General features: G+C 45.9%; 1 protein-coding gene across 4 annotated transcripts in view; it reads right to left on the bottom strand.

Moving 5' to 3' along the window:
* Positions 1–27771, bottom strand: part of vps50 (VPS50 subunit of EARP/GARPII complex) — a 101407-nt gene that overhangs the window by 69343 nt on the left and 4293 nt on the right. For all 4 annotated transcript variants that reach the window (XR_013812314.1, XR_013812315.1, XM_079748793.1 and 1 more), the window contains exons 3-10: positions 23878–24000; positions 22665–22736; positions 16466–16519; positions 10749–10819; positions 10409–10526; positions 9860–9895; positions 9576–9658; positions 797–839 (exon numbers count right to left, since the gene is read on the bottom strand). Coding sequence is in view for 2 of the 4 variants with exons in the window: in XM_079748793.1 (XP_079604919.1) it covers positions 797–839; positions 9576–9658; positions 9860–9895; positions 10409–10526; positions 10749–10819; positions 16466–16519; positions 22665–22736; positions 23878–24000 (600 nt within the window). In the remaining 2 variants the exon portion in view is untranslated. The remainder of the gene's footprint in view (positions 1–796; positions 840–9575; positions 9659–9859; positions 9896–10408; positions 10527–10748; positions 10820–16465; positions 16520–22664; positions 22737–23877; positions 24001–27771) is intronic.

Here is a 27771-nt window from a genome sequence, read left to right on the forward strand (position 1 = left end):
ATGGATCAAATGTATGATGGCAAAAGGTCCGGTAGTGTGTATCTGTGTGCGTGTGCATACAGACTCTTATCAACGTTGAAGATGTTCCTTTATACTTAATCAAATATTGTAAAAGGGTTTCCTACATTATTTACTGATCAAAAGAAAAATTTGAATAATTTCATCCTGGCTTCTGTTCTTTCAGGTTTGTGAGAGCAAGAGCAAGAGAGATCGTATAAATTGGAAGTGCAGGAGACACGCTAGAGCAGATTAAATCCCATACATGCGCCACCAAGCATGTCGAGATTCGCGGGAGCGTGTATTTGCTTTGGGACAGCCTTTCAGTGGACCTTTCGTGTGCATGTGGCAATCAAACAAGTTATCTGTAAATGACCCGCATGGAAGCGTGCTTCTGTAAACGTGTGTGCTTTATGCACATGTTTACCAGCAGGCTCTCAGAGGGCATTACTGTGTTCATTCAGAACGTCAGGATCGAATTAACCTGTTCAGGCACGACATCAGTGATGCAGGGTAAATTGCTTTGCGTGCCGTTTATCAGCAAAAGCTAAAAAGATGAATCCGATATTCAGGGTGCATCGGCAAATTTGCTGTAATGAATTTCTGAACGTGTCAATATTTGCCCGTCTCAAAGAGAAAAGCCAAACTGTAGAAATACCAAGTTGAGGTATTTGTGTTTCTCCTCAGCTGGGGCTGCTACTAAAATTGGTTGTTTTGTGCTCACTCATGCAAAGCCAACATATGGAATTTGATACCTAGAGGGCATAAAAGATACAATACAAAAAAGGAAACCACTTACCTCTATTTGTTCGAGAGTGTCTTGTAGTTTGGAGTTCAATTCACTGTGGAAGGAGTAAAGTTGATTGATTTAAAATTTGAATCCTTAATGAGTCACCAGAACATTTTGTCGAGTTGGATGAGAAAAACACACACACAGGCTAATACATACAATCCATCTTACTTAACTACAGTTGGTAGTTACACCAGCAATGTTGCCACAGACATGTGAATATGGTGAACATTGATGGACCGACTGAGCGAGAGAGCTTATGATTTGAAGTATGTCTCATATACAAACCCCTCAATGCCTCCATGAGAATCAAGCAAAAAAGCACAGGGATAGAAAAAAACACAACTTTAAACTCCAACTCATAGTGGCGGAAATGGTGGTTATTTCCTCAGGCATTTACAATCATCTTTTTACCTTTAACCTCCACATGTCTGACTCTCTCTCCACTGGACTCCCCTGCACTAAGCGCAAGGAGATCCATCTTTCTCCACCCCTGGAGTTCGCTCTGTATGGACACACCACACCACACTACACTGCCTTCGGGCCTACATGCTCCATGTCTGTCTATCTGCATCCTGAACATGGCTCTACATGCAACTCTCCGTCAAGCTTTCTTTCTCCTCTGCACTGGGGTGTACCTGCCCAATCTCAGCTGAATCGTCCTACACAAACCTCTGCATGCAGGTTTTACATTGTGCAATGCCAGTGTTTGAGTCTGTATTCGTCCCTGGGGAGGAGGGAGTGTTCTTAAAGGGGTGATATCATGCTTTTTCAACTTTTCCCTTTGAGACTTTAGACTATGACTTAAGTTATATGACGTAAGTATACATGTTTGACGCCTGCTAAGCTAGAAAAATCTAAGTCCGAGCCTGGGGGAGTATTCGCGCCCACCGAGAACGCCCCTCAACAAGTCAGAGAAACAGCTTGTTTGCACTCAAACTTTACCTCCGTAACATTGTGACGACCGATCAAGAGAATAATAAGGGGTGTATTTAACATACAGGCATGTTACCCTATTCTAGTTGTACCCCCAAATTCAATTATGAACCCTAAAAGAGCATGATATGGGACCTTTAATGAACTGACAGATAAAGCAATCTGTCTTTTTTGGGAATGCCAAAAGGAAATGGCCTGAGATACAAGAAAAGCATTAGCAGGATCATACCAACGTAATTTGTCTGGCCATCTGTCCGTCACGAGAGATGTGTTTGTGTGCCCTGGTATACAACCTGTGTGTTTCAGTCACTAGAAGCAAACCTCACTGGGCATTATTTACTGCCATTAGCGTTGAAAGGACGGATGAAAACAACGTGTGGCCCTGGAAAATTGCTAGCTACAGAGAACCCTACGATGTGAACACCATGCAGGCATGAACTTTCTTTCACCCAAGGAGCACTTAAGTCATCAACGGAGAGACAAAATACACAAAATGATAGCAGCCATACTTTCCAAGCCTTATCTGCTCATTTGACATTCTACAAACAAATACTTGGTACCCTTAGTGATATGGACTGCTTAGAAGTTGTATTGGAGTGCATGAACAACAATGCCTTTTGTGAACTGTTGTGTGCAGCTTTATCGACTGCTTGAATTGGGACTATGGTTAGGGACTTGTGCTCAAGTTCAAGGTCTTCGTTAGCCAAATACCGAAAAAAAAAAATCTCTGGCAATGAAAGTCTTATATAAGTCAAGCATAAAGGAATAAAGTACTTGATATAAGTAACAAGTGTTTCTTGTAACAAGTACAAGTATAAAGTGAAAGTGACAAGAATAATAATGCAACTATTAATTTAAAAAGCAACAAATAAGTACATGGATAATGAAGTGTCCTTCTGTTATTCTAAAAGGCATAGCCTTTATACTACTCTATAAGGGCACAAGCACCCTCAGCAAAATGTGGAGGAATGTAACAGAGGAGAGCAGACGGCCACTTTGAGCGTTAAACAGGTGATGTTGGCTGACGGATGCATTTGGCTCAGGCACCATATACCAGGCTCCTCTTGAAAACATCTTATTTGTGCAGGTTTTATGCCTTTTATTAGAGAGTGAGTTAGACAGGAAGGTAAGGGTGAGAGGGGAAGACATGCAGCAAACCACCACGGGCAGGAATCGTTCCCGGGTCGCTGCAGTAAGAACCAAGCCTTAATGGTAGGCGCTCTAACCCGAAAGCAAGTCTGAAAGTCACCTGGCCTCAGTCCAGGCTCAGACCCACCATCTACCGGTGCATTGGGTTTGTGTTGGGGACTGTCGCCACCAGCTCATGGTCAACGAGCAAGACATTGTTGATCCTCCATCATGGTTTTCTGGAGATGTCAAACTGCGCATAAAATGTTAAACGACTAGCATTTGCACGGTGCTGTGATGACTAATGCCTCCGTCTCCCTCCACTCACAAAGCATGCTTTACACAGCAACTCTGGGGTGGAAAGCCAAGTTTTAATTGGTCACTTACAAAGTCCCACATCTACCACTTGCACTGAAATGCTTACTTTGCTTGCGTAAAACACACACACATACACACACAATGCACTATCTGGCAGCCTATGGTTTAAGTGACAATGTGCAGCCCTCCGCTGAGGAGTCTGTCATGAGTCGATTGTGGGCCTGTGGGCACTCTGGGGAGGGGGGGCGCACGTGGTCCTCTAGGCGTGGTCCTCATTCAGACACTAAACTGGGGAGAGAGCAGAGGAGCGTACCGCCCTCAGCAGGGCCATGGGCTCCTACTGGCTGCTGCTCCCGTCCCAGTTGGTCTCGCTCCCAATCAGGAGGCTCGCTGAGGTGCATTTGTAGCAGGTCCTTATTGTCCAATAGGGGTGCAACGGCTCACAAAACTCACGGTTCGGATCGTGTCACGGTTTTTTGAGTCACGGGTCGGATCATTTTCGGATCAACAACAAAAAAGATATCAAAACAAATGTGACTTTAAATAAAATCTTCAAATGTGTAAAAACAAAATAAAGTGAAAAAATAGGCAATAATCCTGCTTCCTTTAAGCAAAGTAAATATTTTTAAAAAATTGCTTGTGTCCACATAAAATAAATACTTATAAAAAATTATTTTAACAAAATAAAGTGCAATCCGAGGCATTATTCCTTCTTCTTTTTAACATGGATAGTAAATAAAGAAAAATAAAAACTGTGTCCAAAGGAAGCACAGGAGACCTGTACAACTTTAAATTCAGGATGTCTGCATTGCCTGGGGAGAGTTTAGAGTCTACACTCTCCCAGGCAATGCAGACATCCTCATCTTCTTTTTTTCAATCAAGTATGGTAGCGAAATACAGTTTCTGTCGTGTTTTATTTGGCATTTTGTAAATCCATTGATTTCTGTTCGAAGACTCATTACTCATTGACCGGAAACAGAAAGCGGGGCTGGTTGTAGTCTTTTCGCTCGGTTTTAGCCCTACTGTTGATACGGAGAACTGAGCGAAAAGACTACAACCAAACATAAACAATAAACCCACGTCCGGTTCCGGTTCCCGGTCCGGTTTCCGTTTCAATGGGATTTACGAAATGCCAAATAAAAGACGACAGAAACTGTATTTCGCTATGATACTTGATGAGGAACATCAACGAACACCACTAACCACTCGGTGAGTTGCATATTTCTGAAAACGAACGTTTAGGGTTGTTTTAAGGACAGGTTTGTGAATGCCCAAAGCCAGCCATTCTGAAGCAGGCAGGGGCGAATCAAAATGAGCCAAATACCTGAGACAGGACCAATAGTCAACATTTCGGTGTGTTAACCGCTATATTTCATCCTAGACTAACCAGAAAGGGGGCTCAATGTGCTAAATACCGGAATTGTTCTTTAAACATGCGCTGATCACGTGAACGTACAACTTTTGTTCTTTTCTTTTTTTTACTCAGCCGATCCGCGGATCACTTGCGTCCCGAACCGTGAGGGTTGATCCGTACGGACCACGGGTAACCCGCGAATCCCAGAGAACAGTCCGGTCAGGCAGCTCCTGGTCAGGTTTTCTGCGGTGTGGACACCGAGCTGTGAAGCTGCTCTCCCTCTACACAGGGACCCCCATCCATCCTGTTTGACCATTGGTTCCTGAAAAGGTCCACCGTCAGCTCCTTTGTCTTGCAGACGTTCAGAAAAAAGAGGTTGTTGCCCTGAGACCGACGGGCCAGGTTCCCCCCCCCCCCCCCCTACTCCACGCAGGCCTTCTCATCCACGTTGGAGACCAGGCCTGTGTCCTCACGCGTTCCCAGACACGAATTGTGCCGGCCTGTCTGGCGTTCTTTCCATCGTATGCAGCTGTTTTGTAGTCGTCCATGATAACCAATCTCAAGCCCACAATTGCATAGTGCATCTGTTTAGCGAATCACCAATGGTTTGGTCCACCCATGGTTTCTGATTGGGATGGTCTTAACGGTGACATGAGACACAATATCACTCACTAATTGACCGATGAATCCTGTCAACACATCCGCTAACATATCAAACATGATTGCATTTATATAGTGCTTTTCAAGGTACCCAAAGCCCTTTACATTGTGAGCATGCGTATGTGTCTGGGGAGTATGACACCACATCCACTACCAGTCTGTAGAACCCATTTGGGTGATGCACGGCTGCCATGTAGGTAAAAGTCTGGCGCAACCTTAATGAGTGTTTACCTTATTCAAATCCCAAGCCACCGTGACGTCTGTGTCTGTGTTGGTCGTCTGCTGTTTGTTAAGGCTTCCTATAAATCCAGTCTGGTAAGATCCTGTGATTGCGTTTCATGGTCCGGTGATCCAGGTTGGTTGGATCGGGAACGAGATGGAATCGTCACACTCTCTGGATCACACCAGTTTGTGCTGACCATGACAGAAACCGGCTCCCTCCCTTGATGTTTCTCCAGATGCCTGCTCATGCATTGAACAAAGAGGCTCTGGGCGGGCTGGTTCCGGGTTTCGAAGGGGTCAGCCAAGCCTCGGTCGGACAAAAGGATGCTGCAGTTCCGTACGTCCTGTTCATTCTTTACTCTCTCTCTGATGACATCCAGCTTGTAGCTCAGTGACAGAACATTGGCTAGCCGGCTGCTCGGCAGGGCCAGACAACGAGCCCTGGACCTCAGTCTGGTCCTGGCGCCCGGTCGATTCCCCCTGCGATTCTTCCGGGAACGCCGGCTGTTGTCTGTTGTTGTTGTTGCCGTTTCCAAGGAGTGTCCGGGGACTCTCCCTTGGACACATTGGGATTGATGAGTCGTAAAACGTAGACGATCGTAAGCCGTAAGGCTAAAGTGTATGGTGCGAAGAGTGTGTCGGTGCGTGTGTGTGTGTGTAAGTGCACGCACATGCACGTCCGTGTCAGTGATAAAGGTAATGAACCTGGTGGCCCTCTTCCTTCTCCCCTATTGCCCGCTCCTCTTGAACTCCTACAGAATCCCCTTCAGAGAGCGCTGCACGCAACGCCGTACCAACGTCACAATTAGCCTAGGGCACCTGGAGGGGGCGTTACCTCGGGGTGACACACATCCAATAACAAACACCAAACGCTGTCGCAAATTGGCAGTGACTTTATGGTGTAGAGCGGCAAACTTTTTAACTCGGCAACAGCGAGACATTTGTTTTTTTGGGGTTTTTTTTGTCTCTTTGCTGCATAACGACCACATGTGAGAAGTTGACAGCAGATGGGCTGGGGCCCTGGTGACTATTGCCTCACACTGTTTTTCTTACACATCAAAGCAAAGAACGTCTACTACTAGATAAGAAAGGGGGGATGAAAGGGTGTGGTGCACAGATCCCCAGCTAATGCGTATGAATTGGTAATCGGACCGTAAGGATCGCACGTTGATTTCCATTCTAATCTCGCATATTATGGAAATAAATAAAAGGCTTATCACGTCACGTTAAAAGCCAAAAGGGCAGCTACGGTTTAGGCCCCAGAAGGGAGATCAAACCATTAGTCTTTCACCTTACTCCCTCACACGTTCTGGTCATCGGGGTTAATCTCGTCACGCTCTTTGAGGTCCACCGCTATCATTATGCTGAGAAGAAGAACGGACCACGGTGAGAGAGCGATGGCGCACCGGGCTTCTGCTCTGATGCCTGTCACATCAAGCTGTGCAGTTTAGCTGAACGCAGAACTGAGGGTCGGGGGGCCTTTCAGCTTGGCCCATAAGCTGTCCCTGAGGAGGGCCTGATGAGAATGAACTCGGACACGGGCCCCCCCCTCCCCGTGCCTGAGTTCCTGGGGGGTGGCTGCAGAGGAGACGGACTCAGTGGCATGTCTGGCACGAATGGAGGAGCACTGGGTTGAGCCAATGACACGCCGAAGGGCAAAGATAAAGGGCAAGGCGCGCAGAGCACTTTCACCCCCAACCCCCCATCCCCATTCCACGTGGTGATACAATAGGTCATATAAAGTTATGGCTAGAACAGGGCCACCTGTACGACCTGGTCAGGTCAACAGAGTGTGGAAGGGTCCTCTGAAATATCCAAAGACACCTTAAGACTACCATGAGTAGGGTGTTATTTATTTTAAAATCTATTAATTTGCTTATTGTCATTCGCAGTTACTGAATGTATTAAAGTACGCATTTTGACTAGAAAGGCTGTGTTTGTGTGAGTCATCCACCAAATTGCATCCCTGGGGGGAAAGAAATTAAAGGCGTCTTCTAATAGATTCACTCAACACTGGCTGAATCCCTGATCTCTATATAATGGAAGACAACACTGTCAAAACTCTGGCTCCGAGACAGATCTGCGTGTGTGGGCAGTGATTTCAGTGTGTTATACTTTTCGCTCTCTCACAGATGCTACATCCAAAATTGAACTTATAGCTCAACTAATACGATACATGTAGCTATAAACTTGCCTAAATTGTGGCTTGTTCGGATTGTGTTCAAAGTTATTTATCACACAATCCGAACATTTGCCATCTTGCCTCAGAAACAGTAAGACGTCTCTAGCAAGTATGTTTCATATATAAACAACAATTATCACCGTGACCGCTGCAAGCATCACCCTGACCGCTCCAAGCAACACCATTCTCTCCTCAAACGCATCGTCTACAAAGCACACAGACTCCAGGTGAAGACTCAAGGTTACCTTTAGATAGCATAAACAAAGAACATAAATCTGTACCTACACACATTACCGTTTCATGCCCTGTGCCAGGGGCCATTGAACTGTACAACAGAGATATATCCACTCACTTACGTCTACCACTTTACAGAGATTCTGCTCTACTATTTGTAGGGGAGCACTGCAAGCGGGCACTGTAAAACCCATTTATTGCACCATAAAGGGCTGTTCTGGTCAAACCAGTTAGAATAATTTGCATAATTCCCAAAACAGATTTTTTTTATGCAATATTCTTAAAAAAAAAAAATCAATCATTACACCATTTTATATTTGAAAAAGAAGATTAATCACTGAAGACCTGGTAACAACGGAGAGTTGTTCCGGGGAACAATTGCCAAGGAAATCAAAAGGCGGAGGAAGATGGACTGCCCTCCCTCGAATTAAAGTCAGCTGCTTCCTCCTCTGCGTGTCTAGTACAACCAAGATATGTGCAAACTTTCAATATAATACCGTTGCATTCTTTTGGAGTGTGATTACGAAAGTGGAGGATAAATGGAGCATGGGAAAATTTAAAGGAAAATTTAACTGGGGAAATGGATGATGAAGGACAATGAGACGAGAAAAAGCATAGAGGAACTGAGAGCAGAGTGCTTCCTAGAGGACACAGGAGAGTCGATTCAGCTCCCAAATTAAAACTTTGATGTTTGGAAATGGGTCTGGGTGTCAGAGTGGAACATGGGGCCAGCTGCTCGGATCGGGAGCCGCAGCCGCCTAGGTAAAAACTCACAAGGCTCTAAAGGCAACGCATCCAGACGATACTGCACTGACATTCAACCTTATTTCAAGAGTCATTGAGGGACAGTCAATGCATCAAAATGTAATTGGACGGACGGACGGACGTGCTTTGATTTCCCCGACCACGGTTCATCTGATTGACTTCCACTCGGCGTGTGTATTTCCCCCGGGGCCCAAGGGAGTGCAGTGCGGAGTGTGAGGCAGTGCGGAGTGTGAGGTTGCTCGGATGAGCGGGTTCTCGAAAAAGTTGCAAGCAGCAACAGGCAAGCGAGCGGCCCTGTTCCAAACAGCCATGTTTTGAACGGGCATTGCACTAGTTAGTCCAATGGGTCGTCAGACATTTGAGTGTCTGACGACCCATTGGACTAACTAGTGCAATGCCATAAACATTGCACTAGTTAGTCTAATAACAAGTGCTAAATACAAGTGACTAATACAACAGTTTTTACGTTATGAGTAACACAGAAAATATATGAAGGCTGCAAAAAGACCTCAAAGATCTCTATGAATGATTCAGTGTAATGAATTGCGGATGGAAAAGCTTTGCATTCAAAGCGGAAGAGAAAAATATAAAAAACATTAAACTACAATTCAGCAAGGACACTGAACGTTCCTTTCACTGCTTGGTCTGCAGACTGCACATGACCCATCGTTGTCCCGGGTACATTAGGGGTTGTGTTCCAAGGTGACTACCCTACAGCCAAGCTCTCAGCTGTGTCCCACCCTATTTGAGGGGGTTCTGTGACTGCTTGAGTCATACAACGCCCACCTTGGCGTTGTATGCGTTACGATTTGTGTTGGGGTATTACTGCTGAAAAAGGTCACAGGATTCCTTTGGATAAATGCACCTTGGAATCGTTTTTACATTCAATACTGGCATCCATTTTTAAATGTGGATACACATTCAATATTTGACGGACATCGCTCTGTGCACGTTGCAGCTTGCTACAGGAAGAAGTGAAAGGTCCCCACCTGATGCAGCTGTAGTGCTTGAAGGTGCTGGCGGCCTTCTGACACTCCAGACAGAGCTGGATGGCGCCTGGGTAGTCTTCCTCCTACAGAGAACATCAGTGGGAAGGTTAACAAGCAGCGTTCTCTGTAGTAGGCTATCCAACCATGTGAGGAAATAGGTTTTTTAAGCACTTAACTGATCCGGTTCTTTTGTATAAATCTCTACAGTTTCATGGTTGACCATTGCAGCGGAACAACTCTGATTGTGTGTGTGTAAGTTGGCAACCAGAGAATTGTAACCATACCTCAAGCATTTCACTGAGTCGTACATCTGTTCTTTGCTGCGAGGAGAGAAGGAACGAGAGAGAGAGAGAGAGAGAGAGAGAGAGAGAGAGAGAGAGAGAGAGAGAGAGAGAGAGAGAGTGTTAGCGGGGAGTTCCTCTTGATGTTTACTCTGAATGGGGTTATATCTGTGTTGCAGCCTTTCACCCGGAGATCAGGGCGCTCCGTCAGCACAAAAATTAGGAACAGCAGGGCCTGGAGCTACTCTGGGTGTCAAGCAGGGGGTTCATCCCAAGGACGCACCAGCCGGGAGGCTAAGAGGCTTCTTGGTTAACATCAGCCAGACCCCGACTCGACTTGCCCTTTACATTCAGTGAGATGTTTGCGTGTGTATATACCTCAAAGAGAAAGAGCCAGAGAACAAGAGAGACACAGAGATCCAGAGAAGATGTAGAGAGAGTAGGAATAACAGAAGGGATATAGGCAACAGGTACTTTGTGGCAACACAGGTTGCGAGCTCAATTCCAGCATCACACCACCAAAACATAATAACACCAACAACCAAAACACACCAGAGTCTTAATGGTCCTGAGCGACTTGAGCAGTCCCGTGAGCAGCTGTCTCTTCCTCTGGTTGGCCAACAGACCCAGGCTGGCCTCAGTGAATCCTTCCTTGGACACGCCCAGCTGCCTGTAACAACCAAAGACAGAGTGTTGGCACCGCTTCAAAGAACGCCACGCCGCCCAAAAACAAAACAGATTGCTCTTGTCATGCATGCAAAATATTATCAAAGGAATGACAAATGTGCGAAATACCCCCCCCCATTCCCACCCTGACACATATTCCACAGGCATGACAGTTAAGATGGGCTCGGCTGTGAGAGAGCGAGTAAAACAAAATAACGGGAATCACCTCCTTGCATTGGTGCAGATGACAGCTGCTAGCTGTAAATTGGTTTGAAGCGCAGTCACTCTCTCCAGCTCCTGCAAAAACAGAATAGACACCATTAGCCAGCTGTACCCCAGCGCGCCAAGTCCTACTGTTCTCACAGCGTCGCTGCCGATAACTAGGGGGAGAATATCTTTCCTCTGCCACACACAGGATCATAACGGCGATAGTGTCAGAAGCCAAAACACCCTATTATTATGATGAAACGTTTGGAAAAGATTGAATAGCAGTTGACAGTTTTGGCATGTAATCTATTGCTCCCCTCAGGAGAGTTGGATTGAGGGGAATGGAAGTGCTCTGATGCTGGGCACCTGGCCTCTTGTTTAAGCGTGGTCTTGCAGGTGCGAGTGTATTATTCCACTCCAGAATCTGGGCCGTAATGTGGCCCCGCTGTGCTCTGAGCCCTTGGGGAGGAGGGTTTGCTTGCTCAGTGTGCAGTTTCCTTCCCCCTGAAGTGAATAAATGTTGGTCTGACGACCTTGACTCTGGTGCCCAGAAGGTCATGCCCGGGCAGCACGTATTACCTGAGGGCTTTGGGACATCTGTCCGAGGAAAACTGTGGACATCTCCCAAACTCACGGGGGAGAATTACCATTTTCTGATGGATTGTCCAAAAAAACCATAGCAACAGTGGCCCAACTATTATGATAATGAATAAATGAATGGCCACATGGTCGATAAATTCAGAACGACAGGACAGGCAATTGTGAGAGGTTTTGTTTCCTACTGGGGCCCAACCATTGTCAAATAGTGACATAGTGATTAGTGACAAGTATGCAATTTAAGAATATTATGAAAAAAGCATCCTCCAAATGGCATAAATAGCAATATTATATAAGATAAGATGGTTTGTGTGTACTACTGCTGGAAAGAGGGATTTAACGAACTAATGACAGCAGTCGAAAAACACATCTTGAGCACCACTGCACACAAATAATCCACTGTGCACATTAACACTGACACACACACACACACACACACACACACACACGATCACAATGTTTGCATTAACAACATTCTCTGAGCATTGCCCCCCTGCTGAGGACGCTTCAGAATGATGAACACGGTCGTTCCCGACGCATTAGCGTTTTACCCATCCAAATGTTTTCCTATATCTAACGTCTATGTCTAACATTTGCAAACGTTAAGTCACAGAGATACAGCAGAGTAAAAAAGGCTTTGCAGGCTCCTGGTGTGGCCCTGGGGGGGGGGGGCGAGAGTGGGTTCAGGGGACCGTCAACCGCAAATCAACAGGCTTATATTCACTTAGTTGTTGTTTTGATGTGCCAGCTGTACCGCCTGAGGTCAGCACACGCTCCTCTCTTAAAAAACATTCCCAGGCTTGTTGTGTTGATGCTGTGTGGACGACAAACAAAAGGCCTCCGTCCTCGTAATACTGTCATATCTTAGACAGCCGTGCGGTTAAAGTATACGAGCCGCGGCAATCGCTGGGCAGCCCTGTTTACTCGAGCATGAAAGGGCCCATTGATAGGTGACGAGCACATCAATGGGGCCCTTTGAGAAGGGATCTCGCCTCATGATCTAAACCGCCTAATTACACGGGTTACTGGTTTCCAAGATCCGCTTGAAGAGGGCCGATTCAACAGATGGGGCATTTATCCGATGGTTGTGCTCCGCAAGTGTTTGTCATTCTCTTTCGGTGTCCGAGTGTCAAATGAGGAAGGGTTTGATGATATCGCCTCGTACCAAAAACATCCTTCGAGGGGATGGGTCTCGAGACTAAGGGATGACTTTGGAAGAAGTCATAAGTGTTTAGGGATAAATTCATGCACCATTCAAAAGAAAGCATTTTTCACTTGAAGCATTTTTCATTTCAATGTTTATCATACCCAATTGGTTAGCAATTTTTGCTGATTACTGACTAGTTTTTACATGTACTAATACACTGTTCACTGTACTCGCATTGGGGTGGATATATGGTTTTAGGGTTAGGTAAGGGTTTGCCATTTAGGGGTTGGGTTTTGGTTCAAAGGGTTATAGGGTTTAGGGTTTGATTATTCAAACAAGGCGAGAGCTCCTGGTGTGCATGCTGGAAGGGACAGGATTCACTGCCACGAAGGAACCACTATACTGCAAGCGGAGCTCAAAGAACCGCCAACAGAGAACACCAGGCCATCGCCTCACCGGCACACATCCCTGTACCCTGGCTGAGCTTGGACTCAACGATCAATAGACCCGAGGGTCGACGTACGTCCACTGTTAACACAACCGGCAACACAAGGCCTAGAATAGACCCAACTACATTTTTAATCCTTGCCAAAGGTCAAGGTGACAGCTAAATACAAGTAAAATCAGCACAAAAGAGAAAATACTACATGAAAGCTTGAGGCACAATGAACTGGTCCCATGCATTTTAAATGTAGGCCATTTGTCTTATTTTGCTTTCATCACAGGCTTGGCAACAAAATGGCCTCGCCGCTGCCTCCACGATCAATCACAGCCCTAATCCTGAACACCGCAGCATGCGTGCACATCAAGTTTGAAGAAGTAATCCACTACGGTTTGTGCACACACACACACCTGCTTACATCATCTCTTAGCTGTCCTGTGTGTGACCTATGCTACATCAGCCCAACACTGACACACACACACACACACACACACACACACACACACACACACACACACAGTGAGTTCAGCTCTCGTTAGTTCAGAGAGAACAGTACACAACCAGAGAGAGAAAGGGAGAGGGAGGTTTAGCATGGAGGAAAATAAGTGAGTTAAAAAGACATTGACACATAGGCGCCCATGACTAAGGTAACATCCAGTACACATGTACACACACACTGTAAAACAAACGCTAGCACCCCTGAGGTGAAAGAACAGGGCAAAGAAAATGACTCACATGTCCTTCTGGACATGTGAAGAGACGGGTCCAGGGTAGTGTGATGTGAAGGTCAGCCGGGAGGAGGAGATGTTGAGCCAGACGAAGGTTTCTCTGTGCTGGGCTTCTCTATTCATATATTCGGATCCGGTGGCACCCTGTGACCTTTCAGCACATTGACTATGCACCGGCTGCCCACTCCACATCCTCAGCCTCCCCTCCACATTCTAATGATGCTGCTGTTGGGGCATAAGGCCCAGCGGCGCTGTAACAGCTATAAGGGCTGATGATGAAGGAGACCATGCTGCCCCGTCAACCAGATGGAGCCAGCGCTTGCGTAGGGAAGTTCCAACAGCCAATGCGTTATTTTTCCAAAGCATCCCGCTTAGGTTAGACGCTCCGAAACACTTAATGCCCGGCAGGCACAGATGAGAAAACAGATTTCCCCCTCAGCGCATTACCAGACTTTATACGCTGCCAGCCGACTTCGTTCAAAGTCAATTCACCGTCACTCTCGAGCTGGGAGTCGGAAGGCAGCACGTTTAATTGGGAGCCACAGCGGCCTCCGTAGCCGGTGAATATAGGACACCCAATTCCTTTGGATAGGACACCAAAGGGCAATCGAGAAGTGTTAGATAAAGGTCCCAGAAGGACAGGCCGCAGACCGTAAGCCCTGCCACTTCAGATCAATAGACTAGCAGTCAGAGTTCATTAATTTCCACTCGTGTTGAGAGGAGCATTGGTTTTTTTTCAGAGCACATCGCGCCGCAGATTCCTTTCTAATGGTTATACCTCAGCCTCTGCTGTCTCATCTGTTTACTGACCATCCTGTGGTTAATCCTCAAGGTGTCCAATACACCCTGGCTAGGAGAGATAAGGACAGAAGGGTAACATGAGGGTCACCTACATAGTTTCATAGAATGTTTGCAAAGGTGGTGCAATCATTCTTTGGGTTGTGTTGAATATCCATGGATATTGTTTTAAAGACCGATATTTATTGAGTATATAAAAGGATAAGTGGAAATGTAAATATAGTGCCCGAAGAAAATAATACAGATATTCTCGAGAATCGTAGCAGTGGCATGATCCTGTTTCCAATGAACAAACTTGACCCAACATTTCTCCAGGTCTGACCCCAGGAGCAGCCGCTCAAAGGGTGTTGAATCGTAGGGTTATGGCTACCCTAACCCCACGCTATAACACCCTCCACCCCCCTCCTCAGAACAACAGCCCTCTCCAGATCAGATTAAGACTTCATTCAACCCAAAGGAAATTGCAGAGCCAGCACCTCTGCAATAGGCCAGCAGTAGGATAGTGTTGAGACAATGAAATCTAAGTAACAAGAGCACTATAAATACGAACAGCACACGATACTAAAACGCAAAACAACGTGATCGCACAGCATATCCCATCATATATATTGCACTGGGCTCAAATATTGCATACATGATGTTGGTGGGCCCACTTTTGCACCGCCTCACGGCAGTGATGAGTTACTAATGTAATGCCTCTCCAGTGGAGACCTAGGGAGGTTCTTGCGCTCCCCTAGACCCCCCACGCAGGCCCACGGTGATGAAGCCCTCCAACGGCTAAAGGTCTTAACGTTGCAAAGTTCAACAGTTAGACCCGGGCCCTGGGCATCGTGATGTCAGCGTCTCCATTCACACCAAGCGGGCATTTGAGTGAGCCGACGCATTAATCCGTGCTTGTTACATAAAGGGGGGTGATTGAATGCTGCTTTGGTGTGGAAAAATCAATGTTCTGCCACTTGTTTATTGACAGCAACTAGGGCTGCAACTTGGGGTTCCACTGATGAGTTGATCGTCATGACGATGATTGTAGGGGTCAGCCCTGAAGGGAACACCTGCTCAGTCATCAAGTTTGGGCTGTATGAACGCTATGTGAATGCAGAATCTGGCAATTTTATTACCCGGACAACGATGAAAGCGAAGATAAATTCACTTTTGGTTGATAGTTAAAACTAATGGTTGATAGTTCATCATATGGAGGATAATGAGCTCAAAGCGACACTTCTTGATTACAAGTTTCGAATAAATGCCAGACCTGTTGACATTTTTATTGCATATTGGCACTGGATATGGATATGGCAAGAAAAGATCTCTGATGATATTTCCAAGCATAAACATAAAAGCATGACAACTCCTAAATCAACCATGTGGATGACTTCAACCTAATGTGCATGCCCTGATGCCAGTGCATCTGCGAGCAGTGAAGAAAGATAGCCACAGGAAAAAGAGAGAAGCCTTCAAAACAACAAAGTAACCATCACTGCGTGTTCTGGTCGACAAATGTTGTGTTGAGTACACTTTCCGAAATTGTTTTCGTGTCACTCACGGTCCTTGGAGTTGCGGAATCGAAATTGACCGAGGCAGGGCTGAATACAAAATAGACCGATAGAGCACCCATGTAGGCACTCAAGAGCCTGCACGCACACACATTTATCTCCCCGCCAGACCAGCCAATGCTACACCACAGTCGGTAGAAAAGATATTTAGTGGCCCCGGCCTGAGTAGGGTCATTAATGACAACAACGATATCATTTTGCCTTTACCCTTGTGAACACACACACAAAAAGCACAGCCCACACATCCCATTTCCATGGCGACAGCACTCTGACCTCATCTAATTCTCTGTCCTGAAACACAGAAACCCATCAAGTGAGGGCACGGGCAGAGCCACAGGTCTGCACACAACCAGATCCCAGAGAGAGGGAAAAGCCGCTGTACTTTGTTAAAAACAAACGGCCGCAGTAGCAATGAGATCATTGGTTTGAGGGAGAACCGAAAAGGTGTAAACTTTGTTTAAAAAGACCCACCTTGACGTATGCCGGTTGTTTCTCCAGGATGAGATCTGCAACTTTTTTGGACACCTGGAAGAATAAGAAAACAACAGGGAGAATCAGAAGAAGGCGGGTAAACAAAGGATTTTTAAATGGGCCCTTTGGTGAACACAGACAAAATGCCATACTTGCTTTTACAACTTCAATACACTGTGATACAGAGAAACTTAAATCCCTCTGAGACAAAAAACCTCAAAACCCTCGGATATAGAGACACTGTTAAGACCCTCGGATACAGAGACACTGTCTCTTCTTGTCCCTTCTCCCCTTTGATTTTCCTTCAAGTGTTCCTCCAGTGAATTAATAGCTGCACTTTCTTTCAGTAAAACTGACCCTGATTCCAACCCCTGACGCATTGACTTTTCACTCTCCCAACCATCGATTTTAGGCCTTTGCTGTGTTGCTGTCGTCTCTGTCAAACGCATGTGACAATGTAGCATCGTCTTATGTTTAACTTCAATCAATGAATGAATAAAAAGTGAGCTTCTATTTTCCTGATGGTTAACCTTTCCACTGAGGCCATGAAAAGAGTAGTCCAACAGTGCGATTGTAAAGGCGCACATTTCATTTTAATGGGAAAAGGTTAACGGCAAAGTTAAAGGCCAAAGTAAAAAAAAAAAAAAAAAAAGTCCAAATTGAATAGAGGATGCCATCGAGCCAGCGCTGAGAAACTAAATGAGGTCAAACAGTGGGCAGAGCTGCTGTTAATTCTCCACCATTTACTGCAAATCAACATCACAATTTTTTGCGGAGAAGCCACCCATTACAGCTGGGATCCTTTAGTGAAGCTATAGCATTTTATGATTACAAAATATATAATTACGCAGAAAAATCCTGGGAAAAGCAAGGGCATAGCATTTGGTTAATAGTTGATGTTTTATTCAGTGGGTCTTACATTTTCGGGATGAAATATTTTGGCACGCTAAACCCCAACACGACCTCCTCCTTCCCCTAAACAGCCATTTAAACGCTGCAGCTTAAAAAAATGTGGATGGAAAACAATGTTGTCTTGTATAAATATATATTCATTTTCAGAGTTGACTTTTGTGCCCCTTCATACATAAGAACAGAAAGTCTTTGCAATTAGAAAGATTGCACGGGAGAAGTATAGAGTTTTAATCACATCGGGAAAATATTCTAAAGCAGAGTTTAGCCCGGAATGTCTACCCTGTTTTAATGAGATTAAATGCAAATACCAAAACATATAAAACCCTTTGCGTCCGGGTGACTGACCTGTCTGGGGCAGATAGGGAAAGGCTTGTTAGTAGTCTCTTGCAGCTGAAGCACACATGATCTTATGCAAGAAATGTCGCCAAGTTTATCTCGCCACTTATGAGCATACCACACACACACACACACACACACACACACAGGCCCACTCACACACAAAACACACACAGCTTGAATGAACTTCTGTTTGGAGACATGCATGCACTGAGGATAAGAATTTCGCTAACTAAAGCCGGGAGCAGATGGTGAAAGCAGTTTGCCAGAAAACACTGCTTATAATTCAATATATGTGTGCGCTTATTTGTGTGCATGTGTGAGGGACTGAGCATGTGTGGCCGTATGTGTGTGGGTGTGTTGGTGTGATTGGGTTCACACAGCTAAAATGTGATGAAACAACAATGGAGGATTTCATATTCATCCCATCCTTGTGTGTTGGCTGGCTGACAAACGGTTATGTCTTTGCCCCACCTTACAACATTACTCAAAAACCAAACCGGTAGCGCCACCTGTTGGTTAAAGTTAAGACCATGGCAATGGAAGCAATGCTTCCTCGTCATTAGGCTTAACAGTACACATAAATGGCCTTGGGTATCAAGGGAGTTGTATCTTCACAAAGATCTCTGCAGGTGATGTTTACATCATGTAGGAGTTGCCTCCCTGAAATAAAACCAAGAAGTCAAGACGATGATTCCCATTACTCAACTAATTTGTTCTTTATAAGTCAAATGGTTTCCATTAATCAACAGAAAGAGACCAGTTTGGAACAAGACTTAGAATAACTAAGATATTTTTTACATTCAAAAACCTACTTCACCATTAACTAAATATATTGGCTGTAAGCAAGCAATACAAACGACGCATTTAGCCAATGGTCAGAGAAAAAAACCATATGGACTGTTTGGCAAGTGCCTGTTCATTTGTTAATGGAGGGAGATGTTTAATTAGGAGACCAGTAACACAATGCCTAATTAAGAAATAAAATAAAAATATTGGCCTCAGCCCAATCACATACCACAACAATTTGTTAAATCATCGCAGGGGAAACACGTTTATAAAACATTTGGTAACTAAGTAATGGTGGAAGTCTTAGAGATTGTTCTGTTTCTCAAAGACTTGAGTCAAACTGAACTACAAGTACTACAATGTTCATTCGCATTGTCTTACATTGTACACACTGTCTTCATTGTTATTCATACTCAACGCTGAGACTGAGTGAGTGAGTGTGCTAGTGTTTGAGTGAACAAGCAAGTGAGTGAGGTGGTAAGGGTTTGAGTGAGGTAATGAGTGAGAAATATACGGATATACAGAGTTCCACCATCATACAATCCCCTGCACAAGACAGGGAGTAGTTTAACAGCAAGACAAGGATCAGCAGTACATCGGGTAAGCGTTGCAGCAGGCAATGGGAAGAACATCGAAAGATATTTTTGGAAATGTTCACCAATATAGATCACCAATTTGAAGAATTAGCGACCTGAGAAAATTATTATTATCGCTACAATCAAAGCTATTAAAGAAGAGGTGGACAAAAAACCTGTAACGTAACCCAGTGCCAGCAGGTTAGGGCAACAGGGAGAAAAGTAGGCGTGAAATGTGATTCCACATTTTAGAGTACATCGGCCGGCATTAATGGCCGGAGATGAAAGATGTTATGATAATACTTGTTGGAATGTCAAGCCTGTCAGATAGAGAACACTGTAGGAGAAGAAGAACTGATTTGACTTGGATGTAAAAATAACTATGTCATCGATTTCTGTAGAAAAGGCTAATAAAACGTGCCTATAAAACCGAGCTCACAATGGCGAAAATATTATTAAATGCGGGGGAAACGAAAGTTAAGTACAAGTAAAAATACTATAGGATACATTAATTAAAATAATTTATCAGTGCATACGCACGGACTGAAGCTCCAAAAATAGGATCGGAAGACATGACAGTAAAATGCTGGGTTTTGGGCCCCGTCCACACGGAGGCGATTTTTTGGTGAAACCGCATAAGTCTTGTGCGTTTCGGCCGACCGTCCAGACGGAGCCGGCCAATCCGGTGCCCAAAAACGCACATTCACCCTCGGGGGTGGTTTCGAATCTAACCGGACCTATGCGGTTTCGTGTTAGGATTCGTGTGGACGCCTGAAACGCAAACGATGACGTCATTAGCCCCCCACCAGCTGGGGGACGTCAGAGTTGCTTATAGTTATTTATTATTTTATTTGTATTTTTTTTGTGGCATTAAATAAAGTCCCTTGATAAATTGAATTACTAACTGTACATTAAAATGTATTTCTGCTCAATTTAAAAGGCTGAATCTCCTCGTGACTGAATGTTTGTCTACAGCGCGCAGGCTGTATGTGCGCAGGCTTGATGCGCTCCACTTTTTTCTGAGTAGAACCAGCGCCTCGAATATTTACTACAGCGTTTCTACAGCTCGATGCGGTTTCGCAATGACTCCACCTTTACGGAGATATTCCTGAACCGCATAAAACGAAACCGGATCGTTTTCGCCCGTTTCGGCTCCATGTGGACGGGGCTAGCTGTATTAGTCGAGCTGTATTTAACTGTTTGGGTTTCAAACCTGCTGAGGATTAAGATACATGCTGTGAGTCTACCCATATACACTCCACAGGTGTCACGCCTCTCTAATCTGTGTGTGTGTGTGTGTGTTTGTGTGTCTTTGCTCGGGTTCGTGTATGCCTGTGTGTGAGTGTGTGTGTGTGAACGTGTGCGCTTGTGTGCCTGTGTGTGTGTGCGCGTGTATGTGTGTGTGTGTGTGCGTGTGCGCCTGTGTGTGTCTGTGCGCGCTTGTGTGTGTGCGCCTGTGAGTGTGCATGTGTGCATGCACGTGTGTGTGTGTGTGTGTGTCTGCGCGAGCGCATGCCTGTGTGTATCTGCATATGTGTGTCAGGGTGAATGCATTGAAACACATGAAAGGACGCAGGCTCCCACGGCCCTACACGTCAATCAACACACAAAACACACAGACACACACACAGAAAACCTGAAAGTGTTCACCCGGAGGCCACATAGACACGCAACAAGATGAGGCAATTAGCCAGGTGACGGGCCAGTACCGGGACTATTCAGGGATGCTAATTAGGCCGCCGGCTTGGCTGGAGGACGCAGCGTCCATGCCTCTCCTCCTTCCCCAGCGGAGAGAGCTCATGCCCCAGCCCCGGTGCGATGCCGCTGTGTGGGGGGCTGCGGGGGGCTTGGTTATGCTGCTGGTTCCCGCCGTAAGCTTCATTCATCTATAGATACCTCTGGCAGGAATATCAGCGGGGGTGGTGTGGCTGACGGAGATAGGAGCATATGCACAAAGCCCTGTGCATACACATGCATAACGTGTGTAGGAACGCGCTTACTGGGCACACACAACCAGACACAAATTGCTGGCGGGGCTCCATATCGTTTTGAGAAGCCTTTGATGGTGTCGGGAGAAGCAGTGCGTGGGCGAGGCTTCACGGTGATCAACCTGATTATCACCTATCGCACAAGAGGGGGGCTCGAGCTTTACACATGGTGATCTGTTTGTGCGTCTGTGTGTGTGTGTGTGTGAGTTTGAGTGATGGAGAGAGAGAGTGAGCAAGCGTGCGGGCGAGTGGGTTGACGGGCACGTGTGTGTTTGTGTCCACTTCAGCCCCGGCAGGCGTTTTGAAATGTTTGTGTGTTACATTGCATGCCTGTTTGCTGTGTTGTCTGCAATAAGCTTGGGGTGTCTGTCTAGCTGTCCTTCAACTAAACCTTTATGGGGACACATTAGATGCTTAGAAAATGAATGGAAATCAAACTGTCAATTGAAAATGAAAGGCCTTCCATCAGGATTTATAAAACCTGTTCTTTCCCACCGTGCCACCCCTAACTGGTCCGCCACCACCGCCTTTCCCAGCTAGAGTGAGGGGGACGGAGGGGGTGTGGTGGGGTAGGCGAAGAGTGAGGGTGACTTTGTTGAGGTAGAGGGAGGAAGATAAGCCCGGCATGCCACAGAGCGAGGCTGAAGAGGCAGATAAGCAGTGAGGCATATAAACAGAATGGGTGGGAGAGAGAGAGAGAGAGAGAGAGAGAGAGAGAGAGAGAGAGAGAGAGAGAGAGAGAGAGAGAGAGAAAGAGAGAGAGAGAAAGACAGCTGGAGACAGAGACAGAGAAAGAATTATTCCCTGGGACTGAGTGGAAGGATAAGAAAGAAGATACAGGCGGATAGGGAGATGAGGAGAGGAGTGACAGGAGAGCGGAGCGGGGGAACGGGGGGGAATGGGAGGTTGAGGTAACAAAAAGCAGCAGCACTCTCCAGGTCCTCTCCATCATTTATTAATAGCCCGGGTGGTGCTGCCAGGCTCTGAGGCCCAGTGGTCATGGGCAGCCCACAGTATGACGTCCCTTGACCCCCCCCCCCCCCCCCGTCAAGCCCGTGGTTAAGCAGTCAATTGAAGAGGCTTAAGTTATCCGTAACCAATGTTATTCTTTCCTCGGACCCATGCTGCTGTAGAGCGTCTAGCGTGCGTCCGCGTGCGAAGGATGTAAACACTGGCACTATGGCACTTTTGTCTTTTGGAATCAAATATGCTCTCATCTGCAGTTTGTGGACATTTTCACAGTGAAATTACCTTACAAATGCTTTAGAAAATGTCTTAACACAAGGACCAAACGCCTATACCGCTATTGTTTACATCGATGCTTTTCGTGCATTCATACATTCATGCATTATTGTTTATTGTTGATATTGGTAACTGATGTTTTAGTGAAGCCAGGATGGGCAGTTACGATGGTTTGATCATCCAGACGGGAGTTTCCTTTAACCAAACATAATCAAATGAATGATCCAGCAGCAGCATGTGAACATATTTATATTGAAGCACAACATGGCACATTTCTGCACACCGTCCCTGGGTCGAGTCGAGGTGTGGAAGTGTGTTTATGAGAGAGGAGCGGTGTAATAGGGGCAGGGAACTCACGGCAGCCTGTTGTTTCTTCAGTGTATCTCTTTGATCCTCCAACTCCTGAAGGTCCAGCTCACGGGGAAGTTTCTGAAAAACACACAGATAGCATGTATGTAAAGCACCGCATCGTGAAGACACTGCATTGGTGGAACCCTCCTACACACACACAAACCTCAGACCGAGTTTGAGAGCCTGAATGACTCAACTCAAAACTTCCAAGAAAGTTAAAGCTTTCATGGGGTTTCATGAAATATAGTAGATGGGGGGCACAGCCAAAATATGGCATATTGAAGCATTCACTGATGCTGCCGCCCAAAATTCAGGAATGGCTTTCCGTTTGAGATGATGCAGAAATAATAATGAGCAGCACTAAGTATGACAGATATCACAATAGATATTTGAGAAAATTGTGAAGACGGTCTCGCAGGCAGCATAAATGCAGTTCGTATTTCCTTTGAATAACAGCATAAGCGCACCTCAATTTGAAATCGCAAAAAGAAAAAAAATCCACACGCTTTGATGCCTCATCAGTCAAATTAATCAACAAGGAGGAGGAGGAGGGGGAGGATGTTATCAGGTGAAAAAGTAAACAAACCCGCCCAGACGGTAGCGGGCTGGTGAAAACATATTACCAACCTCGGGGCCAGAGAATGATGGGTAATTACTTTCCTCTTGACTGAGAGACTCATTTCAGATTGCATGGTGATACCGGGATGAATCTAATGAATTTTCACACCCTTCTCCTGTCGGGCTACGCAATCCGTCGGTGCGGAAGTCGAGGCTACGCACGAGGAAACGCATGCGCACACATAGCATCGTGGCAAGAGTAACCCCCCCAGGTAGGGCCATGGGTTTTCGAAAATTGCACCTCGATGCTGGCCATCTGCGTAACGTTAAACCGGAACATCACTATTAATTCCGGTAGGACTATTTGTTTGATTTGTCGCCCCCTCTTGCCTACTCCTGACGGACCCCCTTCCTCATGAACACACACATACACACACACCCAACAGTGATTATGTAGTACAAGGTGTTTAGTTGAGCGCTGCAGTCATCACTTTTGAGTCTGTAAAGAATTAAACCAAGCAACCCCCTCAGCTTAATCCAATCAGGGCTGTATGTGTGCTCGCCGAATTAAATGGTTCCTTGGAGAAACGTGTGGGAAGAAGAAAAAAGAAAACAAGCCTGAAAAGTGAGTCAAAGTGGGTCTGAGGAGGCCCTGGCTCACCTCCAACTCGTGCTTCACCATGTCGAAGGAGTCACAGGAGTAGTACACCTCGGCGATGCTCTCGATCGTCTCCTGCTCCGCCTGGGGGTCGATGGGCTGCTCCCTTAGCTCACGCAGCTCCTCCTGCAGGAGACGCACAAAAGGAGGTGAGAGAGAGAGACGCGGACACGCGGGTCCCTGGGAGTTAGTGGGGGAACCCGGAACACCATTAAGGAGAAGACATGACAAACCACCTTGATTCTCCTTGGCAGCCACCCCCCCCCCACCCCCGCATCGCTCACATACATGGTGTAGATGCATTATGGGTAGGACGACGCATGGCGATGTACGCGAAACTACCACGTCTTGCGTTTGAAAAACTAGAAAGTAAGAAAAGGAAGGCTATGTTCTTGAGAAGTGCTGCAGATTTCAGAGAGACGGGGGGGGGGGGGGGTTGGAGAACGAGTGTAACATAACAGAATTAGAGGGAGGGGGGGAGGGTCTTCGGGGAGAGACCGCGAGAGAAACAAAGTGTTAGAATGAAAAATAAATGTGATAAAAAAACGATTTAACTAGGGATTTAACAGCAAATTGCATCTTATTTTCCCGATGCTTGTTTGGGGGTTAATCTGGGTGTTGGGAGGAGATAAGCGAGGGGGGAAAGGGGGGGGTGGGGGAGGGAAAAAGCAGTCGACGACAAGACCAAGGAGAACTTTCTGGAACAACCCCGTGCAACATCAGAGAGCTATTGATCGGGACCTAGATCCTTCCCAGGGGGCTCTCCGGTGCCACGGAGCTCTTCAAGATCAAGAGTTCTTAAACCCCACCACACCACCACCTCCTCCGTCACCACCACCACCACCACCACCGCCTCACCTCCACCCCACGCGCTTCCCACACATTGGTCCGGTGGAGCATAATGAAGCAGTGATATTTGGCCACACGTCAACAACACTGACTTAGCACTCTACGTGGGCGCGTCGTCTCAGGGAGATTATTGATTCCACACAATTGCTGACCGAGTGCAAAGAAAAGCCTAACAACACAACAAAGCTGCGAGAGATCAGGCAGGCCGTAAACACCAACAGCCACACAGACCAGGGGTACTTGGGTTCCAATTTGGGGCGTTGCACACAAACACTTGCCCTTTTAACTTAATGCGCAAAACAAGACGTTTATTCAGTCCCGTGAAGTACAAAAGAAAACGTGCCCCTTTGGAGCTGAGGGAAAGTTGAAGGTATCCTGAGGTGGGATTCACTGGAAATACTAAGAACCAAAAATAACTGCTTATATGATCTATATTTCATGAGCTTTGCTGCACAGCTTGACATTCCTACATTTTTATAGTAAATACTACAAGCTTAAATCTGGAAAAGTGGCTAACCATAAATAGTTCTTGTTCATGTGTTGACTCCTGCTGTAGTTTATCTTTTAAAAAGCTCAGTCTCAGCCACTGCCGCATTAATAATAAAAGTTAGATCCTTATCAAATTAGATGTCATGGCAACAAACATACGCCCACTGCTCTTCAACCTCCCCCCTTCATTAGATTAAACAATCACCTCACATCATTTGATTTCACCGTGATTGATTATGAAGCGACGCCCGGCGACGTCGGGGACTGCCTATGATCACTGGTGGTGACTTTGATCAAAATTCGCCAACCCCAACACATCCCAAGCTCATCATGTCCACCCGCCCTTAAAACAACTTTGCACCCATTCTGTGTAAAAAAAGAAAACATGCACAGAAGTGAAACAAAAAGGCTATCTATTTACAATTTTGTCATTAAATTAGAGGAGAAAAACACAGGAAACGTGAGCTCTATCTGCGGTGTCCCTCTACACGCGTGTGTCATCCAACGCGTCAACAGAATCAAAGTGGCTTCATGTCTCAAGTTGCCAATTGCAATTAACACGGGGACGAGAGGCGGTGCAACGCCAAGCTTCTGTGAAGCGACGACGACGACAACAATAACAACAACAGCAACAAAAAGCACAGCTGCGGATAACCAATAGCAGAGAATACATAGCCTAGGGGAAAACAAAAGCATAGAAGAAGGAAGAGGAGGGAGGGATGGAGGAAGGGTGGAATTGGGTTAAATAGAGACAGAGATGAGTGGCAATTATTTCCGCTATGGATTTCATTAATTTGTTTTGATGTCTCACACACACACACACAGAGACACTCCCCCCCCCCACCCCCGTGTGACAGCTGATGAATATTTATGGAGCGCCTAATATCCCGATGTGTTCTCATCAGCCACTAATCAAGGGGTTAATGACAGTTGTCGTCCCAGGGACCTGAGACACAATGGCAGACGGGAGGAGGAGGAGGAGGACCCTGCGGCATTTCTACTGCTTTGAGGCGAATTACATTTCTGACCCACGTGGAGGGTGCAAGCTTCTCTTACACTCGTCAGCCGCCCCTTCTCGCATCGTCTAATTGATTTGGGTTGGAGCGGTGCTTGTTCCAAAATAGAAACAGAGGGGTTCCAGTTTGAACAGGACTACTTGGCTCTAGGGTGGAGTGGTCTCCCCCCAACCCAATGTCCCGAGACCGCGGCAAGATCTCGACAAATATGTATTTCATATATTTAGCTTTTAACCAAAGTGACTTACTTAATAAAGGGCGTTCTACCATGAAGATGCTACCCAGAAATTCCAAGAATTTCGGGTACAATCAATTGATCAGATGAGAAAACTGCACAAAGTGCTACCCTTTAGAAGCAAATGATAGAGAAGGTTTTTAATGTCAGTGGGGAGCTCGTTCCACCAGTGTGGGACAAGCACAGCAAACTTTCAGGATTTTGTCGAACGGCAGTCTACAACACCTTTCTGAGCTGAACTTGGGCTCCTAGTGAGATGGGGGTTTATTAATAACATATTATTGTTAGATCATTAAACAAAGGAACATCTTTTGTATTATTTTGTCCCAATTCATACAAACAAAGAGATAAGGCACTGATGGAGAGACTGCATGCAAAAGAAAGGGTGAGAGTGACCCCTAGTGCTAGAGGAGGGTAATGACATGGCCTGCTGAACTAGTCCAGGTCCAAAGGAAAGCACCACCACAGGGATGATGGAAGACTGCTCAATTCATCAACCTGTGATGTTTTCTTAAAAGTGAATCAAGCAGAACCAAGGATGGATCCTTGTAGTGTTCCTAAAGGTTCAGCTGGCACTAATGTGTGTGATTAAGCGCACAGTGTGCGTCTTATCCCTTCTTCAATCGGAGCCCGCAGAGACCACTGCTGCTGAGTCGCCTTGTAAATAAACTTTTATTTTCCTTTACATTTCTACAGTTTTGAAAATAGAAAGCAAAACTACAATATCCCGCAGGAGGTGCTGCGTGGACGTCAGTGGCATTCGGATCCACTCATCGGTCCAAGTCCACCTTGGTTACAACAGAGCTTTAATGTCGCCTGAAAGATTTCTAAAAAACCAAGGCTTCCTTAGTATGCGAGTATTGCTGCTTTCAAGGTTCAACATTGTGCAAGGTTTTTTATTAGACTAAAATAAACCTCCAGGTTCTAGGGTTTTGTATCCACACAGACATGATGGCTTACTTTAGCACGCCAGCAAATGTTGTAAAATCTCTCACCATGCCTCTAAATCGAGCCAACAGCTCCCACCTTCTACAACACCCTAGTTGCCTTTAGCTAGCCTAAATAACTCTGATAAAACAGGCCTTCAAAGCATACATTGTCCTGGCTAAGGTTATGGGCAACATGAATACGAACACAGTGAGCCTTGAAAAAAACATTTCACTGAGTTATCATCGCAGGATGAATTATGGATCTGCTCCGTTTATTTACCATGGCACACATGGTAGACTAAACTAGTGAAGAGAATTCTACTATTAGTGGCCTGGAACATGAAATGTGCACACCCATTAAACTGCTTTCTAAACACTG

This window comes from Pollachius pollachius, assembly GCF_949987615.1.
Source record: "Pollachius pollachius genome assembly, chromosome: 13".
Taxonomy (NCBI): Eukaryota; Metazoa; Chordata; class Actinopteri; order Gadiformes; family Gadidae; genus Pollachius; species Pollachius pollachius.